We start from the raw sequence: 15,366 nt of genomic DNA, 5'->3' as shown, positions 1-15,366 counted from the left end.
GGCCAGTGGGCTCTCAACCACAAGGTTGCCTGTTCAATTCCTCGAGTCCCACAAGGGATAGTGGGCTGCACCCCCTGCAACTAGCAACGGCGACTGGACCTGGAGCTGAGCTGCGCCCTCCACAACTAAGACTGAAAGGACAACTTGACTTGGAAAAAAGTCCTGGAAGTACGCACTGTTCCCCAATAAAGTCCTGTTCCCCTTCCCCAATAAAATCTTAAAAAAAAAAAAAAAAAAAAAAAAAAAAAAAAAAAAAAAAACTTTCATAGAATAACTGCTCGTATTTCAGGTACAACGGTTTGACTTTCAAAACTGAATGCTCAACAGGCTCCTTAACAAATTGGCCAAGAACTTTTTCTGTGTCTACATATGAGGCCCAGTTTGGTCCCCAGCCTACACAAACAACTATTTTTAGCTTTGGAAGACCTCCCCCCACTGAAAGGCTTGTGATCTGTGTGCCAAGAAGCACACCTTCAGGTCCCTTTGGCACAAATTCCCATGCACCAAGTTCAAGAAAGGTCACAGATATGTTCCAGGGAAGATTGAAATGCGCAAAGCAGAGACTTAGCTCTGGGTCAGTATGCAAACTGCCTACCTAGTTTTTCTTGATTCCTAGAAAGTTAGGCCAAATGTTTACTGTGGAAACTAACACCATCGCATGCCCTGGCTTGCCACTCTAGGCCAAAGCTTCTGTGTGTTCACTCCTTCCTAGCAAATGGGGTAACGAAAAACAGCACAAAAGGGAAATGTATCTATCTTTGGAGATGCCTCCAATGAGAAATGAGTAGTTTGTTTTTGTTTTGGGGCAAGTTAATCTTTCTAGACTTTGAATTTAATACTCAGCCCAGAAAATCCCAATACGGTCAGCCCTGCATAACCACGGTTTTGCATCTGACTAAAAATATTACCAAAAAAAGTTACAAGTTGCAGACGTGTACTATATAGTTAGGCCTACGATGGTTGCATCTGTATTGAGCATGTGCAGACTTTTTTTTTCTTGTCATTATTCCCTAAACAATGCAATAGAACAACAGCAAAACAATACAAATAGCAACTATTTACATTGTATTAGGTATTATAAGTGATCTAAAGATGATTTAGAGTATATAGGAGGATACGTGCAAACGCTATGCCATTTTATATAAGGGCTTGGGGATCAGTAGATTTGGGTATCCATAGGGGGTCCTGCAACCAATACCCCGCAGATACCTCCAGATGAAGGTATTAGCTGTGGATTTGTTTGTTTTCTTTCCACTCGAAAAGCACTGATTATTCATGCATGTTTAAGGTCACCCAACCTTCATAAACTAAATGAGAGCTGAGTGGCTTTTCCAGTTTCATGCCTACAGATATTCAGACCTATGTGGACAGGTTTCTTATCACATCACAGCAAAATATAGGAAACAGTCTGCCCACTATCACTTCCCTCTTCATTCCTTATTCTGAGCCATGCTTTGATGCAGAATTAAGACTTAGTATCATCCCCTGTATCAAGTTAAAATAACAGAGGATAGACAAAAGGCATCTGAAAGATGTCGGAGGCATGCAGGGGTGTAATGCGGGTGCTTATTCCCCAGGAAGGAGGCAAAGTGGAGCATTTTCTACTCACATCGCATAAACAACAACAGCAAAAAGACAGAGGGCTTCATTATTAAAGGTGTTCTCTGCTTGAAGAAAACCCAACGTATAAAAATTAGGACTAACAACAAATAACATCAAAGGTGCTAAGACAGCAAGAAGGGACTTAAGGGCAAGCTAATTGTATATCATTATTTTACATCTGAGGAAGCTGAGATGTAGAGAAGTGGTGATGTCCGTGGTCATGACCCATTTAATGGCTTACGAATGGGACTCAGCTCTTCTGCTAGTTTGGGTGCTTTCCTTTACTTCCTCTCTAAGTGAAGTGATTGACACCTGACTCTTCAGGAGACCCCCACGTGTCCACGACGGCATCCTGCATTTATAAAGGACAGGGTCTGACAGCAGCGCAATCGTGTCTGGTCCCAACTTCACATACCTGCTGGCTTCCTCAGGTTTACATAGCTGTCTGGTGACTGCTTTCTCTGAAGCACATGCCAGGAGCCCATCTGAACTCTTGCCACCTCTGCCACTGCACAGCTGTAGGTTCCTTCGTCCTCTGGGCCCACAGCGAAGATCTTGAGAGAGAAAGTCTTGGGGCTTAACTTTGAAACCTGGAGTTGTCCTTGACTTGCTCTCTCTTTGTAGTCTTTCTTCAGGACCAGAACTCCACCAGCATCAATAAAAGCCATTTCATTATCATTGAAGAACCAAAAACCCTGAAGCTGTGGGTCCCGGCCACTGCCCACTACGTAGCAAACCAGTTCTAAGGGTTTTCCTGCGATAAATGTGCTGTTCGCCCTGATGTTGATTTGGAAATCTCTCACTAGGAAACAAAAGCAAAGCAGGTATTTAGAGAGGCCTCTGCATCTATCCTTTCAGTACCAGAGACAGATGACACCCTCTGTTTACAGGGATTGAATTTCATGGGAGGATTCAGTTCTCAGGGGTACGTAAGCCAAAGAAAGGTCTAGAACCAAAAATGCCCTTGACTATTTCTTAAATCACACAGAGAGAATAGCATCCATGTTCTCTGAATGCAATCCTATTAAGCAGGATGTATGCATAGATCTATAAAGTATACAGTAATGTATCTTTTTAAATAAAAAATATAAAATATTTTATACTATGTTGAATTACTATAAAGTGTGATTTCTTGCTCTATTTTTTTACCTGAGATCATCCACTGGAATTTTTCTAAGTTAAAAGCACATGTGATACATGACAAGCCTACAGCTAACATCATTCTTAATAGCGAAAAGCTTTTTCTCTAAGGTCAGGAGTGAGACAAGGATGACCACTCTCACCACTTCTAGTCAACACAGGACCGGAAGTCCTAGCCAGAGCGATTAGTCAGAAAAAGAAATAAAAGGCATCCACATCAGAAAAAAAAAAAGAAGTAAAATCATCTCTGCTTGCAGATGACATGGTCTTGTATGTAGACACCCCAAAAGACTCTACCAAAAAAAAAAAAACAACAAAAAACTGTTAAAACTAATAAACAGTTTCAGTAAAACTGAAGGATACAAAATTAACATACAAAAAATTAGTTGCATTTCTATACACTAATAATAAAGTATCAGAAAAAATTAAGAAAAATCATATTTACGACAGCATCAAAAAGAAGAAAATATTTAGGAATAAATTTAACCAAGGAGGTGAACAATCTATATACTGAAAAGTATAAAACATTGAAAGAAATTGAAGAAAACACAAATAAATGGAAAGATATCCTGTGTTTATGTGTTGGAAGAATTACTATTGTTAAAATGTCCAGACCACCCAAAGCAATCTGCAGATTCAATGCAATACCTATCAAAAGTCTAATGGCATTTCTTTTTTTTTTACAGAAATAGAAAAAACAACCCTAAAATTTATATGGAACCACAAAAGACCCTGAATAGCCAAAGCAATTTTGAGCAAGAACAAAGCTGGAGCTATCACCTTACTGATTTCAAAATATATTACAAACCTACAGTAATAAAAACAGTATGGTACTGACATAAAAATAGACATAGAGACGAATAGGACTGAATCCAGAGCCCAGAAATAAATCCACATATCTACGTCAATGGATCTTTGATAAGTGCCAAGAACACACAGCGGGGAAAAGATAGTCTCTTCAATAAATGGTGCTGAGAAAACTGGCGAGCCACATGCAAAGGAATGAAGTTGAATAGTTAACTCACACCACACTTCAAAAATCAACTCGAAATGTAGTAAAGATTTAAATGTAAGACCTAAAACTGTAAAACTACTAGAAGGAAATACAGGGAAAAGCTCCTTGATACTAGTTTGGGCAATAATTTTTTTCACCCCTTAAAAGCACAGAACAACAAAAGCAAAAATAGACAGGTGAGATTGCATCAAACTAAAAAGCTTCTGCACAGCAAAAGTAATAATCAACAGAATGAAGAGACAGTCTACAAAATGGGAGAAAATATTTGCAAACCATAGATCTGACAAGGGGTTACTATCCAAAATATATAAGGAACTCACACAACTCAACAGCAAAAAACCAAATTACTTGATTAAAAAAATGGGCAAAAGACCTGAATTGACACTCCCTAAAAGAAGACATACAAATGGCCAACAAGTATCTGAAAAGATGCTCCACGTCACTAATCATCAGGAAAATGCAAATTAAAACCATGAGATATTACATTCTTACGTCTATTAGAAATGCTATTGCTAAAAAGACAAATAGAACAAGTGTTGGCGAGGATGTGGAGAAAAGGGAATGCTTGTGCACTTAGTGGGAAGGTAAATTGGTACAGCCACTATGGAAAACAGTATGGAGGTTTCTCAAAAATTAAAAACAGAACTACCACATAATCCAGCAATTCCACTTCTAGGTACATACCCAAAGGAAACGATATCAGTATCTCAAAGAGCTATTTGCACGCCCACATTCACGATTCATAATAGCCAAGATATGGAAACAACCTAAGTGTCTATAGATGGATAAACAGATAAAGAAAACGTGATATATATATATATATATATATATATATATATATATATATATATATATATATATATTCTCAATAGAATATTATTTAGCCATGAGAAAACAGGAAATCCTGCCATATTCAAAGAAAAAATAAATGGATCAACTTGGAGGACATTATGCTAAGTGAAATAAGCCAGACACAGAAAGACAAATGCTGTAGGATCTCACTTATATGTGGAATCTAAAAATGTTGACCTCAGAGAAGCAGAGAGTAGAATGATGGTTGCCAGGGGTTGGGGAGAGTTGGGAAACGGGGAGCCGTTGACCATGGCGTACAAACAGTTAGTTATGCAGGATGAATAAGTTCTGGAGATCTAATGTACAGCACGGTGACTGCAGTTGATAAGACTGTCGTATGCTTGAAATTTGCTGAAAGAGTAGATCTTAAGTGTTCTCACCAGACACGCACACACACACAAGGTAACTATGTGAGGTGAGGGATGTGTTCATTAGTTTGATCGTGGGAATCATTTCACAATGCATATGTATATCAAAACAGCATGTTGTACACCTTAAATATATACAATTTTTATTTGTCAAATAAATAAATAAAAATTAAGACTGTTTTCCATTGAAAAAAATTGAGAGGAAAAAAAGCACATGTGATGTGTCCCCATAAAACTCACTGAGTGTGACTTGGACACTGAAGGCCAACACGACAATTTTTAATGGAATAGATAACACACCTCCTTAAAAAAAAAAGAGAAAATTTCACTGAGCCACCCCTGGATCGGTGCCATTAGCATGCATATATGTGGTGTTAGCGACCTCTTCTTATTGGACCAACGCCTATATAGAGAGACCAGGAATGACAGCTGAGGCTTTCTGGTCACTTTGATGAAATGCCAATGGACCACGAAGCGTGACACCATTCCAAGTTGAAAAAGGGACCAGGTGGAAGGAAATCCCACCACTCAGACAAGACTTTTACACAGGAAACTGCAGCTACTCTGAGGCCCAGGTATCTGTGATGACACACCTGTCCCAGCCCCACCTCTCAGCAGCTGGGTGACCTTAGGCAGAGCATTTAGGATGTCTGAGGCTCAGGTTCCTTGCAGAGCCTGGCGAAAGTGGTAGCAAATCTATTTCCATGCATGGCTTGTGGTATCCATCTAACCATTCAACAAGTCTTATCCCATACAAAGCTTCCTGTGGACAGCGCCCAAATGGAAGGTCTTCCTTTATGCTTCCCCAAAATAAAATTCCCCTAAGTTTTCTGAATGATTTTTTTTTTTTAAAGATTCAACAAAAGGTTAGGAAAACAAAAAGTGATCCCATACATACCCACGACCAGCATACTAATGAATTTCCTGAGAAGATAATTACCTGCCGGCTGGATCCACAGAGTTGTTTGCTCTGTCTGCTTTTTCGCGATGCAAGTCCAGCTTTCATCTGGATCCTGAATCCATTCCTTGGCCTCACAGAACAGCTGGCCTTGATCTGAGGGCTGCAGGTGCCTGATGGACAGCCTGAAGGCAGTGGCCCCCAGCTTATCCAGCCGCACGTCACCAGCCGCGACCCTCTCTGTATACGCGAGCCCAGGAATCAACATAAAATCTTTGGAGAGGGAAATAATCTCCATGGCTTGACTTCTTTTTCCATCCCGCATCAGGTACCAGGTGACAGACAGGTGGGTATGTTGAGCTGTGGCTTTGGCAACTTCACAGGTAAGTTCTAATGGGTCACCTTCATCCTTACTGAGAGTCTGGGGACTCATGGTGGCAGAGAGGGTATCTGGAATGACTGGAAGCAAAGGAATGATGATAATCGACTGGCCCCGTACCTGTCAGACTTGCCTCCTTAGATAAAGATGGCACCCTGACCCACCATCTGTAAAGCACACACTTTGAGTTGCTTTTTCACTAGTTGTATGCTTTCCTAGCCATATGCTTTCCCTATTGGCAACGGGAACCTTGCATCTATGTAAACACAGTTTATGCAACTTGGCAAAGCTAATGGCTCACTGATGTAGCGACCCTGACTTTACATTTTTAGCATCGACTGTAACCAATTTAGGTACTCAGACACAGAGTATTTAAAGGGGAAACGCACTGGGCACCAGAAGACCTAGATTCTGATCCTAAATCTGTCCCTATTTGACTACATGAACTGGAGCAAGTCACTTCCCTTCCCGGGGCCTTAACCTGCTCCTTTATAAAACAGAGTTCTATATCTCTGAGACTATTTCTGTTTAGTTTGCTCATTTATTCTGTTTTCAGAGATGTAGAGAAAAAACTGAGGGTTGCTAGATGGGATGGGGTGGGGATGAGGGAGAAGGTGAGGGGATTAGACAGCACAAATTGGTAACCACAATATTACCAAGGGGATGTGAAAGCCAGTTTGGGGAATATAATCCATAATGTTGTAAAGATTTTGCAGGGTGTCAGATGGGCACTTGTCTTATTAGGGAGACCACTTCGTGGACCATGTAGATGCCTGACCACTGCACTATACACCTGAAGCTGAAGCTGAATAATGCTGAATGTCAACTATAATTTAATATATATATAGTCATGGGATGTAGAGTACAGTATAGGGAATAGAGTCAGTGGAATTGTAACAGCTGTATACATGTCAGAGGGGTAGATTGGGGGAGGGGCTTATCACTTTTTGAGGGGTGTAAATGTCTAACTAGTACATTGTTTTGTACGCCTGAAACTAATAAAAATAATAATAAAGTAAATAAATAAAGTAACAATTAAAAAAACAGACCTCTGAAATAATCTGTTACAATCTATCCTTCAGAGCCAAATGCAACCCTTACCAAACTTGTGATAACCACCACCCTACTATCCTACCATTCTCTCCTTCCTCAAAGGAAATCACACAGCCTAAGCTTATGTGAAAGCAACAGTTAGATTTAACCAATGAATATTTATTGAGCATCCAGTCATGGCTAGTTACTGTGCAGGGGCTGAGATAAACATTCTCTTCTCACGGAGCTCCGGGTAAGGTAGGAGAGAGCCAGAGAAGTAGCCAATTACCACGTACACTGAGTGAGTGCTAAGAAGAGTGGTGTGAACGGAGCTTCAAGGGGAAACAAAGAGGGAAATACTTGCCTGAGATAGTCAGGACCGGTTTCACAGTGTAGGTAATATCTAAACCGGGTTCTGAAGTATATGTAGGAGTTTGCTAAGCTGAAAAGGGGGTGATAAGATATTCTAGGCAAAGGGACAAAATGGTCATTGCAAGAACGATGACTCTCTCCCTTTGGGTAAATACGCTAGAGAATGGTAGTTTGAAAATAAGCATTTCTAAGTGAATGACTTACCATCTATGATTTTAATACCTGCTCTCTTAGCGAATTAATGTTCTGCCTCCAAGAGGAGACATTACATGGGGAGACTGCTCTAAGCTTTGTCTGATGCTGCTGCTATTATCAACCTTTGGATAGCTGTGGGCAAGGCCTTGGGAAAACCACATGCTAGCTCAGTCCTCAGGGCAAAGATGACTGGGAAAATGAACGGAGAGTTTTAGAGAACATGGGACACCTATTTGCGACAAATCTCCAAAACGCCCAGACGGGTAGGGGCTCTTTTGTCAAAGCAAACAGCACAACATAAACCATGTCAGAATGTAAAGCATTGTGATTGATAGAGACTCTGGCGTCTCAGGCTGGCTAGCTGAGGAGGGTAGACAACTTACCGGTTAGATGAGTCTTTGCACTGTAACTCCCATAGTATTTTCCATCAGTGTTTGGTGTGTCACACTCATACTCGCCAGAATCCTCCATCTGGAGCTTGGAGATGTGCAAGAAGACGGAGTTGCCCTGGACCCTCTGGATGTCGATTTCCCTGTTTCGTACCCGCTGTGCATACACTGCGTAAGTGAAGGTGGCATCCTTCGTGCTAATGATCTGGACATTTTGGGTTGGGGCTGTCGCTAGCTCCACAGACCACTGAAAATGCTGCTCGGAAGGCCCCTTGTGGCCAGTTACATTGCAGCCGATGCTGATGGGGTAGCCTTCTGCTCTAACGAGCGGTCCTTTCTGAACTGTTACTTCTCTCTGGCCAAAGCTGAGCTTAGCTTGCAAGCAGGAGAAAGAAAGGGGAATAAAAATAGATTAGTGCTCCGGTTCCCAGGGTGCTGCCTTATGTAGCTCCCTGTATCACAATTCTAGTAAATTGGATCGCAGGTTATTAGCTATCACCAACTCGCACGTGCAACACCTCTTCAGGCTGAGGAGCAGTGGAATGGCTTGATGAGTTAATTGTTCTTTTATAACTTCCATCGTAATCTCTAGTCCCTTAAAAAAACAGGTTTTTTTTTAAGGAATACGGCCCTTACCATACAACCTATCTGCTTATTGAAGTGCACTTCTTTTAAAGTAAATACAATGTATGATAATTCACCTTTACGCTATTTCTATTGGAAAATTCAGCATCTACTTCCTCAAGCCTCAAATTCCTGGGTGCCTGTTCTCACAAGAGTGACTGCTAGAGAGGCCAGTCTCCAGCGCTGCCCACAGGGCTGCTTTTTTCTTGCTGATCGATTGTAACTATTTGTAGCTCCTGACCAGGTCTGATGTACCACTGGCTAAAATTAGCACCTGGAGAGACAGTAGCACTTCCTTTCTATACTGTGGAGGTTTGTTAGTTTTGTGACTTTTTTTTTAAGGAGGTCGCTGCTCACCGTGGCCCATGGGGGGGATTGAACCGTCAACCTTGGCGATTACATTAGCACGTAATTATTTTTTTTTTAAAGAGCTACTACAGCTTTATTGAAGTTTCATAAAGATGGCTGCCAAGTCCAGTAGGATCTGGAATCAGAATTTACTTGAGTTCCTCTCTTACCGCAGATTTTCAGTCGACCACTATAGGATGTCTCCTGTTGGGACCAATCTCAGGTATTAGATTTAAAGGAGAAAACATTATTAAAGAGCAACATTTCCTCTAACATACACATTTTCAAGCATTCTTCAGAAATTAAAATGTATGTGCTTGGGTTAACATTAAAGGCTACTTTATTTCGTGTCACAGAGAGAACAAATGACAGAGATGCCACCAGGGTGAGCTAGATCTTTCACGGGAAACCAAGGGCCCAGTGGAAGGGGACGATGGGGTGGAAAGACATCAGAAGCACCCCCCAGGGAGCGAGTGCTACTGTGAAGGAATGAACAGAATGAAGTTCAGGAGAAGATATGAAAGACAGAGCATCTGCTAAGTTTTATGACTCTACAGGACAAATAGTAAGGGAGACGGGAATGAAAAAAAAAGTCACAGAAAACGAAAATGACATCACAGAGACCAGGATAAGTCTGAGTACAGGAAATTTTGGAATACAAACAATTGTGATAGAAAGGGGCCTACAAAAAAGTAGGCAGGAGGGGTAAGTAGTTATCTGAGACAGTCAACTAAAAATTGCACGTGTGTGCTCAGTGCAAAACTGAAAAACAAACAGCCAACTAACCACACACACTTCCAGTAATAATTTAAAATGTGCTAATGCATTCATAAATCCCAATTAAGATGATATATTTGAATTATATCTAGGAATAGACGTTAGACCATCTGAGAAAAATTTAAATTATTACTTACCAAAATATTATACTACAGAGGCTATTTAAAACATTTTCAGCAATGCCAGTCTTAGGCATGTATCTTTGAGAAATGTGTGTACTGTACACTAGGTTACACGTAAAAGAATATCCATAGCTGTACTGTTCATTACAGCCTCCAAACCAGAGACCATCCATATGTCCATCAACAGAAGAACAGAGAAACTCTGGTACCCTCAGAAAACGGAATATACAGAAATGAAAGTGGAGGAAATAGAATGAGTTGCAAAAATATGGATGATCGTGTTTAATAAAAAATGTAAAATACTTTTGAATCTTTTTGACTGTATATAGGAGTTTTCTCTTTGTAAAGTTTTAAAACAGGCAAACCTACACTGAATTGTTTAGTGACGCAAACATAAGGGGTACAAACATTTTGTTTAAAAAAGAAAAGCTAGGAAGTGTTATCACAACAGTCAGAAAAGGGATTGTGGCGGGGAGGGTTGTGATTGGTGTGGGGCATATGGCAGGACGGATGGGTGGTTCCAGGCTTCTTGCAATTTCCTACTTCTTGACGTGGGTCGTGATTACATGGTTTGTACTTTTTACTTATTTGTTAAATTGTACATTTATATTTTATTAACTATTTTTGTGTGTTATATTTCACAATAAAAATGTCTTTTAAAATGTGGTTTCTGAGGTATCACTAACCTGTTTGTATCAGGGCGTTTCCAAATGTTATTTTTGGTAGTTACACCACACGTCTTCAACATTTTCCATGACTTTTCGGAGAGGTAGGTACCACATTTGAAATGTTTTACGGTGAAAACTAGCACTTCGTTTTTCTACTTTTTTTTTTTTTTTTTTGCCAGTTCAATAAATATTTATTCAAACACTTACAGTATTTCTGATGCTTCAACAACCAAGATGTGAAGATGAGCTTGGGATAATCTCTGACTTCTATATTTTATTTTTCAGTCATGTAGGGTGATAGGCCTCACCGAGAGATGTGATAGAAGTGCTCTGAGAAATTTGAAGGAAGCAGCGATGACATATTTTGGGGAGGAAAAGAGGTCAGGTTTATGAAAGAGATAGTATTAGAAATGAACTGTGGAGAATTGGAAAAATTATGACAATTTAAGGGGGGAGACAGGGGCTTCTAGGTGAGGAGACTTCGTGACAAAGAATGTAAGATCAAGAACCCAAAGACTTGTTCAGGAAACAGGGAGTAATCAGTTAGATTAGGGAAGCGTTAATAGAAGGGTGTAAGATTGCATAGGAAATCCAGAGAATGAAAGCCTTGACTATCATGATTAAATGTTTGAACTTGATTAATTAGGCAATGGGGAATCTACTGAAAATGTTTGAAAGCTCTTAGGAAAATTAACCCGACAACTGTGTGTAGGATGATGAAAATTAGAAACAGACATCAGGTAATTGGAGTAACCCAGGAGAGAAGGGATGAGGCAATAGGAATGGAAAGAAAGGGACTACAATTGAAGAGCCACGGAGGTGATAAAATGTATAGTTTTTCAGTGTCTTGGAGGTTTGGAGGTACAGGGGTGCATGGAGGCAGGGAAAGCAGGAAGAAATCAAAGATGCTTCCCAGGTTTTATGAGGGTGACTGGGAGAATAATGGTGCTAGTAGCAGAAATAAAGATATCGGGGAGAGTTACGGTTGTGTGTTGAAGGGCAAGAAAGAAAAGAATGCATTTATTTTCGCAGTACTAAATCTGAGTATTGTGCAACACACAGGAAGGATATCTAGCCAAGTATTTAAATGTATATACTTGTGCTTTAAAGTCACCAGCCCTTTGAAAATACGTATAATCTCATCCCTTCAAGAACTCTGTGCTATTTCCATAATTAGCAATGTCAAAACTTGGAAATGGTTGAGCCAGACTTGAACTTGGATTTGCAAATGCCAAATCTCGGGCTGTCTCCATGGTTTCTCATGGCTTGTTTGTAACTAGGGAGAGTTCTGGCCTATGGATGCTGATTAAGTCAGTTACATATAAGTACGGAGAAGTGTTAGGGAAATAAGGATAGGGCTGAAGAGAGACTACGAGAAAACCTCTCTATTTTGGGAACTGGGCGAAGAACAAAACCTACAGAAGGAAGAGTCAGGGCGGTGAGAAGAGGGCAGCCAGGATACAGTGACTTGGAAACCAAAGGAAGCAAAATGTTCCGACGAGAAAGGGCTTGTCAGCACTGAGAAATGTTGCTGAGACATGGAAGATTCTAAAGGCCGGGGGAAGTCCTTTCAGTTTGACGACAGGGAAATCTGCGGAGATCCTTGTAAAAGAGATTCTGATCAAGCAGAAGCAGCAGATTTCAAGGGTCAGAACCACTTCAAGTTTCACGTAGAAGGGAAAGAGAAGAATAAGAGAGCAGCTGGCAAGACTTGCTGGGAACAGAGAAGCAGCGAGGGTCTGGGGGTGGGGGGTGGGGTGGCGGCATAGGTGCCAGGCTCGTTTACGGGCAGAGCAGCAGTTGAGGGCAGAGATGGATGAAGCCAGAGAGAGGAGGATGAACGGAGTAAGATCTTCGTAGAACCATGAGGTCAAGGACATGATTGGGATGGCCCGGCTTCTCAGAAAAGTGGAAGAAATAGTGCAGAAGTTTTGAAGGTATTTTTGAGGTGGAATGACTGACAGACGTCAATTCACAGGGCTCTGCATTGGGGTCATACGCGGAAGCGTCTTATTATAAGTATATTCTCCGTGGGATATGTTGTTCGTATCTCTCCTCCTCCCAGAGAGTGAAGTACCTTGGAAGACTATCCCATTGCTTTCCCCTCTAACGCACAGAGGGTTATATACCTTTGCACCACAGCTCAACGTCTTATTGGCGGACGGGCACACAGCTCAGCACTAATACTACACTGGAGTCACCCATTGGAAACACGAAGAATTCCCTAATGCATTGACTTATTTTCAGAACTATCCCTGGGATTGCCAAATGTGCCATTTCAATATTATCTGAATGGAAGCTATTGGGCGTCACCATATAAAAAGATCCCTAAAAAAGAGCAACTTCGAATGATTCCATCTTATACAAAACCTATCTGGAGAATATCTCATACAAGTAACTTTTTCTCTTTACACATGCAAAGAGCCTTTATGTTCGGAGACTGAGACAGCTTCCATCCATAATTGAGTCTAATTTTTTTTTTCATGAACATGGGCTCAGTTAGACAAACAAAGCCCCTCCCTGGGACACTCCCATGTAATGGCCTTTATTTGTAGGATGCTCATGAGGGTAAGCAGTGACAGATCAGGCAGGCAAAACTAAGGGCGAAATCCAAGAGCTCATTTACTCGTGACAATAATCTCATCTAGCACCAAATTCTAACAGGATGACTCAGTCCTTACAATTATTTTTTTAAAAAAATACATTAGGACAAAGTATATATTTGCTAAACAATGCAATGGATCAATTGATAGCTAATTTGTTTCTTTTGTTTCCCCCTCAAAATTTATGATGACAACTAGCAAAGTGTTTTCAAGTTCCTTCTTGATTTATGGGTTCTTCACATAAAATCTGGTTCTACACAAAATTAGTGCTGAGGACGAGTCAGAATTTAGAAGAAGAAAATATATAACCCAGTTTGGGTCATTGTTTAAATGGGGTAAGGAAAAGCTTCTAGCTTCCCCTTTTTGAGACTGGTTACTACTTTTTCTTCCCCCAGGCCTTCCAGCCTGCGAGAGAGAGAGAGAGAGAGAGAGAGAGAGAGAGAGAGAGAGAGAGAGAGAGAGAGAGAGAGAGAATATGAGAATTTGCAATTGCCTGACTTCCCAATATAAATCCATTTTCCCCTATAAATCCATCATCCAAGCGAAACACACACTCCAAATACACTAAGCAGTTTGAGAATCCCACTTAAGAATCCCACTCAGGACAAAGAGGAACACAGGAGCCAGCAGTCCCCAAAGGATGCCATTCGCCCACCTGGCCATCAGCACCTCCCAGGCCAGTCTAGCGGCCCTGATCACCCAGGAGCTGGTCCTACTAATTTCCCTGTAGGCCACCTCAGGCCCCAGATCTGATCCTTACTTCGCACTATCCAATGTCTCTTGAGACATGAGCCCACTTCAACTCAGGCCAGTGTTTATTAAGAAGTTCTTAACTTGGGTCTCCTTATGGGATTGAAGGGTCCGTAAACGTGGGTGGGGAAAAAAAAGAAACCCTACGGCATTATTTGCGCTAATCTTAATGGAAACTTCCTTCAGTCATGAATGTAGACAACAAACTGTAGATAATCTTCTTTTCACATCACACTAGAGTTGTGGCAGATATCTCGAAACGTTCGTACGCATCACTCTTTGAAGTTTGGTGGTTCATAGACTACCTCTAAATCGTTATACAATGTGTAAAGAAGCAAATAAATGACGTCACAATTTAAACATGTGCTGATAACTGCATTTCAATATGATGGATTTCCCCTGTAATCCTACGCATTTTGTTTTCTGCATTTAAGAAATGAGTCTGAGGTGTGGTCCATAGGCTTCACTGGACGCTAAAGGAACCCACAGTCCACAAAAGTACCTGCTACCCGCTCTATCTGCTGTATTTCATTCCGTGCCCCGTTCACCTGTTCTCCCATTCACCTCTAAATTTCCCTTTCCTCTACTTGGTTCCAGCACGTATCAATGCCCGTGGGCCAGCTAAGTCTCTCCAATGCCCTTCAGCAGAGCCACGTGGATCTCCCTGCCCCTTCCTCAGTCCCTGAGTAATCAATCCCTACTTCAGCTCACAGGGGAGGTCTAGAACCTTCTTTTAGCTTAGCCTAAAAACGATGAGGTACTCTGATGACCTTTCTTTCCATCCAACCACATCCCCAAGGCACCCTTCTTTAGTCAAGCTCTCACATCAGGTAAACCTTAAGATCGCCTCTCAGCCTGGAGAGCTAAGCCTCTCACTACCTCCAGGGACAGGCCATCCCTGGAAGACATGGTGAAGGCAGGGCCAGCCAAGCTGGCAGGTCTAGCAACACAGATAAAAGTCAAAACTAATCACCAACCCAGCGATGTGTGGCACTGTTTTTCCTATAGAGACCAAATGGTCCCGTTCCATCATCCAACAGCCTCGTTAGTGGCGGGGTCCCTGTGACAAGAGAAACACGTGGAATTCCGACACTTACTCAGAAAGAGAAAGAAAGATGCCACAGGTGGGATGCGTGCCATTTGGACCAGTAGAGACCTTTCCTGGTGCTGTCACTGAAGGTGCTCAGACGCCGAGTGACAAACACTGTGCTCTCACTACAAGGGTAAAGAGG

General features: G+C 41.4%; 1 protein-coding gene across 1 annotated transcript in view; it reads right to left on the bottom strand.

Moving 5' to 3' along the window:
• CD101 (CD101 molecule) overlaps nt 1-15,366 on the bottom strand; it is a 34,589-nt gene extending 19,223 nt beyond the window's left edge. The window contains exons 1-4 of the mRNA XM_019730611.3: nt 15,232-15,366; nt 8,237-8,617; nt 5,918-6,334; nt 2,018-2,404 (exon numbers count right to left, since the gene is read on the bottom strand). Coding sequence (XP_019586170.3) covers nt 2,018-2,404; nt 5,918-6,334; nt 8,237-8,617; nt 15,232-15,274 — 1,228 coding nt within the window. The 5' untranslated portion in view covers nt 15,275-15,366. The remainder of the gene's footprint in view (nt 1-2,017; nt 2,405-5,917; nt 6,335-8,236; nt 8,618-15,231) is intronic.

This window comes from Rhinolophus sinicus, chromosome 7 (genome assembly GCF_057876585.1).
Source record: "Rhinolophus sinicus isolate RSI-liver-muscle chromosome 7, RSI-T2T, whole genome shotgun sequence".
Classification (NCBI taxonomy): Eukaryota; Metazoa; Chordata; class Mammalia; order Chiroptera; family Rhinolophidae; genus Rhinolophus; species Rhinolophus sinicus.
This window is presented reverse-complemented; position numbering and strand designations above follow the sequence as displayed.